Source organism: Hordeum vulgare, chromosome 1H (assembly GCF_904849725.1).
Source record: "Hordeum vulgare subsp. vulgare chromosome 1H, MorexV3_pseudomolecules_assembly, whole genome shotgun sequence".
In the NCBI taxonomy this organism is placed as follows: domain Eukaryota; kingdom Viridiplantae; phylum Streptophyta; class Magnoliopsida; order Poales; family Poaceae; genus Hordeum; species Hordeum vulgare.
In genome coordinates, this window is record NC_058518.1 from 516,023,666 (window position 1) to 516,026,854 (window position 3,189).

At 44.4% G+C, this 3,189-nt stretch overlaps 1 protein-coding gene across 1 annotated transcript; it reads left to right on the plus strand.

The window, feature by feature from the left end:
- The first annotated feature begins 1,245 nt into the window (after positions 1-1,245).
- LOC123422103 lies at positions 1,246-2,927 on the plus strand. The gene is made up of 3 exons (XM_045107659.1): positions 1,246-1,691; positions 2,076-2,363; positions 2,565-2,927. Exons 1-2 carry the CDS (start codon positions 1,272-1,274, stop codon positions 2,361-2,363), a joined length of 708 nt encoding a protein of 235 aa, XP_044963594.1. The 5' UTR covers positions 1,246-1,271; the 3' UTR covers positions 2,565-2,927.
- Positions 2,928-3,189: the final 262 nt, after the last annotated feature.

Genomic DNA, 3,189 nt, shown 5'->3' on the forward strand with positions numbered 1-3,189 from the left:
GTTAAAGTCGTTGGAGATCAAGAAAGATTGTCCGAGAAGAAGTCAAAAGAGAGCAAGAAAAATGGCAAATGCTCAAGGAAGAGGGGCTCCGCAAATCTGCCATTGAGGAGAGAAAAGCACGCGCCTCTGAAAACAAATCGATGTCATTGTTGCTCGCCGAGGAGAACAAGATCATGTCAATGAATCGCAATGACATGGACGACCTCACCAAAACATGGCATGATATGGCAAGGAGAGAGATCTTGAAGAGGAAAATGGTCGCCTCGGCTGGTCCGTGTTCCAGTTCCGGTGATGTTTTCTCTGCTCCATATGATGCCAATGTGGATGATTTCGGTATGGGAGTTGGAACAAGCGACAAAGGTGGATTCGGTGGCGCCGATGAACTTCAATATGGACTCCATGGCGCGAAGTGAAGATCGACCCCCAAGATGATACTGGACATGGGCGCAAACCTTTGCATGCCCTCTTTTGCGTAATGAACTTTGCTTTTATTTGCGCGTAAACTGTTTATGTCGTTTGAATTTAAATTTGTTTACCAAACCCTATGTCAAATGCAAGATTTGCAGTTTTTCTGTTTGCGGGTCGTCGCGGTGGAGCCCGAGCAGAACTCGCAGAAGCCGATCCGTAAAAAAGCATATTCCGTCAATATACTTTTTTACGGATCCGTTTGAGGGGTCTGCATCCATGCCAGCCCGCGCCGGTCCGCAAAAGAGGTTTTGCGCAAACTGCAAACGTGTTTTGCGGGCCCGTGGGATGCGGGAGAGTTGCTCTAAATACGCCTCCCCTCAAAACCTAGCAGCCTCCTCCCTCGTATCAAACCCTAGCCTCCGCCTCCCCCTCCCCGTCGCCGTCCCCGTCCGCGAGCGCCGCCGTCCTTCTCTGCCGCCAGAAGCCAGAAGGTGCTCCTCCTCGCACCTCCTCTGCTCTCTTATTAGCACCTAGGCAGTGGCGGCGGCCAGTTTTCATGGGCACTCACTGTTGCGCCGCCCCCGATCTCCATGCGCATAAGCTTTCCATTCCAGTTCCAGCCGCGCCCATGCAGCATGTGTTTGCAGAGGGCTCTGGCTCTGAGTACTAGTCTATATTTTATTACCGGCCGCTAGCTGCGCTGTCATGCATGCCATCTTACTTACTAACTAACTAATGTGGTGGTATTTTGATTTGTTCTACTCTTTCCTTCATACCCTTACCCAATACTTACTTAATCAGTCTATGTATGACTTAATACTTACCTCTAGGCTAAGCAATTGATCAAGTCAGAATATCCCACCATGGCCCAAGTCAGAATAGTTTCCAGCCTTGCTGATGTTGACGCTGCGCTTCAAGATCTGCACATCACTGATCTGAATCAAGCTAATAAGGTTCGATTTCGATTGGATGAGCGAGCCCCCCTTCAAGAAGCAGCAAATATCACTGTCAGGACCACCCATCCAGGAAGCCATGGATTCATATTGGTTAATCCAGAGTTGTTGAAGTGCAAGCTTAAGGCCAAGACGGCGCTAGAGACGTCCTTCAACACCATGCTTGACGCATCCCTGGAGCTGATTGATCAAGAGCTGCAGGGAGTTGAAGCAAGCATCGCAGCACTGAAGGTCTTTGTGCGCTACGATGACAATCAGATGCCACATAATGGACCTCCACTTCTCCAAAGAAATCGGGGAGTACAACATGTCATCTATCCACACCCTCCTGTACGTCTTCTCTTTCTTTCTTTTGGGATAAACATCACTTTAGTTTTGACTAGATCTTATGAAATTCGCTTGCCTCCTGTTGGAAATATCTCTCTTACTATTAAGATGTTTAGAAAGAATTATGCATGCAAGTGCTTGTTTTGTCTCGGTTTCCATGTTATAAGCCATGGTTTTCATGTCACATCGTCTGAATGAGTCTACTACTACTTATATTGGGTGGGTGCATTTCATTGAGATAACAACTTATAATCACATGCTTGTATTAAGAGTAGAATTTATTATTTGTCAACTGTTGTGATATGTTTGCTGCTACTGTTGTGCTATTGTTTGTCTAGAAAACTCTTTTGGTATGTTTGCTTAGTATTTCGTTTTTCTCATTATCAGTTCCCAAGAGCTCCTAGCTTTGAGAATGGCACACCCCAACAGAGAGTCCCATATCAACCTGCTTATGCTACACAACAAGAGAGGGATGAGGCAGCTGCTCGTGACAGGCGTGCCCAGAGGGCCATCTGGCATGCCAAACTCCGTATTTTGGAGGCGAGGCAGTCCATCTTGAAGGACAAGAGGTCTGAGATGATGTCAAAGATGATGGCGGAGTTCAAGAGGATTATGGACGAACGATCTGACTTAGGGGCTGGTTACGCGGATGATGGATTTCCTCCACTGGCGTAGGTAATTAAGTCACCTTTGGTACAAGTTTTAGACATGTTTATAGATTAAATTCTACTCCAGACGCTGATTGCTTGTGTTTGAACACTCCTTCCTAAGTTCCACGAGTTATTGCTTGTGTTTAGTTTTGTAAGCTAATTTGTTGTACAACTATACACATCCATGCTGCATGCATACCTTGTACTGATGATACATCTTTTGTAGGAGCTTACCCTCTGAAGCAACATGGCTTGCCATTTGACCTTTTGCTGGAGCTGCGCTACCTACACCAAGTCCAAGATTTGTCGAACAACCCCATGTCAACAATGCAAGCTTAATTACCTATTTATGTACTCCTTTTGGTTGTAATGCTTAAACTGGTACTCTCTAGTATTACAAACCACCGAGCATGTAATGGACCATGGTGCTGCACTGCCAAGTATGATGTACTGTATGCGTACCTTGTGAATTGTGATGTTGGTGACTTGATAACCGGCAATGTTGGATTTAATCTATGTGATCATCTTGCTTTTTGGTCTCTTTGTTATCTCGTTTTGGCATATATGTTTGTGTAAAATGTATGCGCAGATTCTGATTTGAGTTCATTTGGGAGCATTTTATGCATCCTTGTTATTTTTGTGATATCTTCAATTTGAGATCTGCTTTTTTATTCTGTTTTTAATGCATAGACATGCTTTAGTAGTTGTTAATGATCCCATATGTATATATATACTTACCATGAGAGTCCTTGTTGAGCGTTGAATTAAACCTTTCTATCTAAAAGATAAAAAATATCCCAAAAAATAATATCCATCATACTATTTTACTTGACCTAAACTTGCTTTGCTAT

Coding starts and splice junctions, on each gene's coding strand:
- LOC123422103 (XM_045107659.1), top strand. CDS start 1,272: ATGGCCCAAGTCAGAATAGTTTCCAGCCTTGCTGATGTTGACGCTGCG. Junction 1,692..2,075: donor TCATCTATCCACACCCTCCT/GTACGTCTTCTC, acceptor TCTCATTATCAG/TTCCCAAGAGCTCCTAGCTT.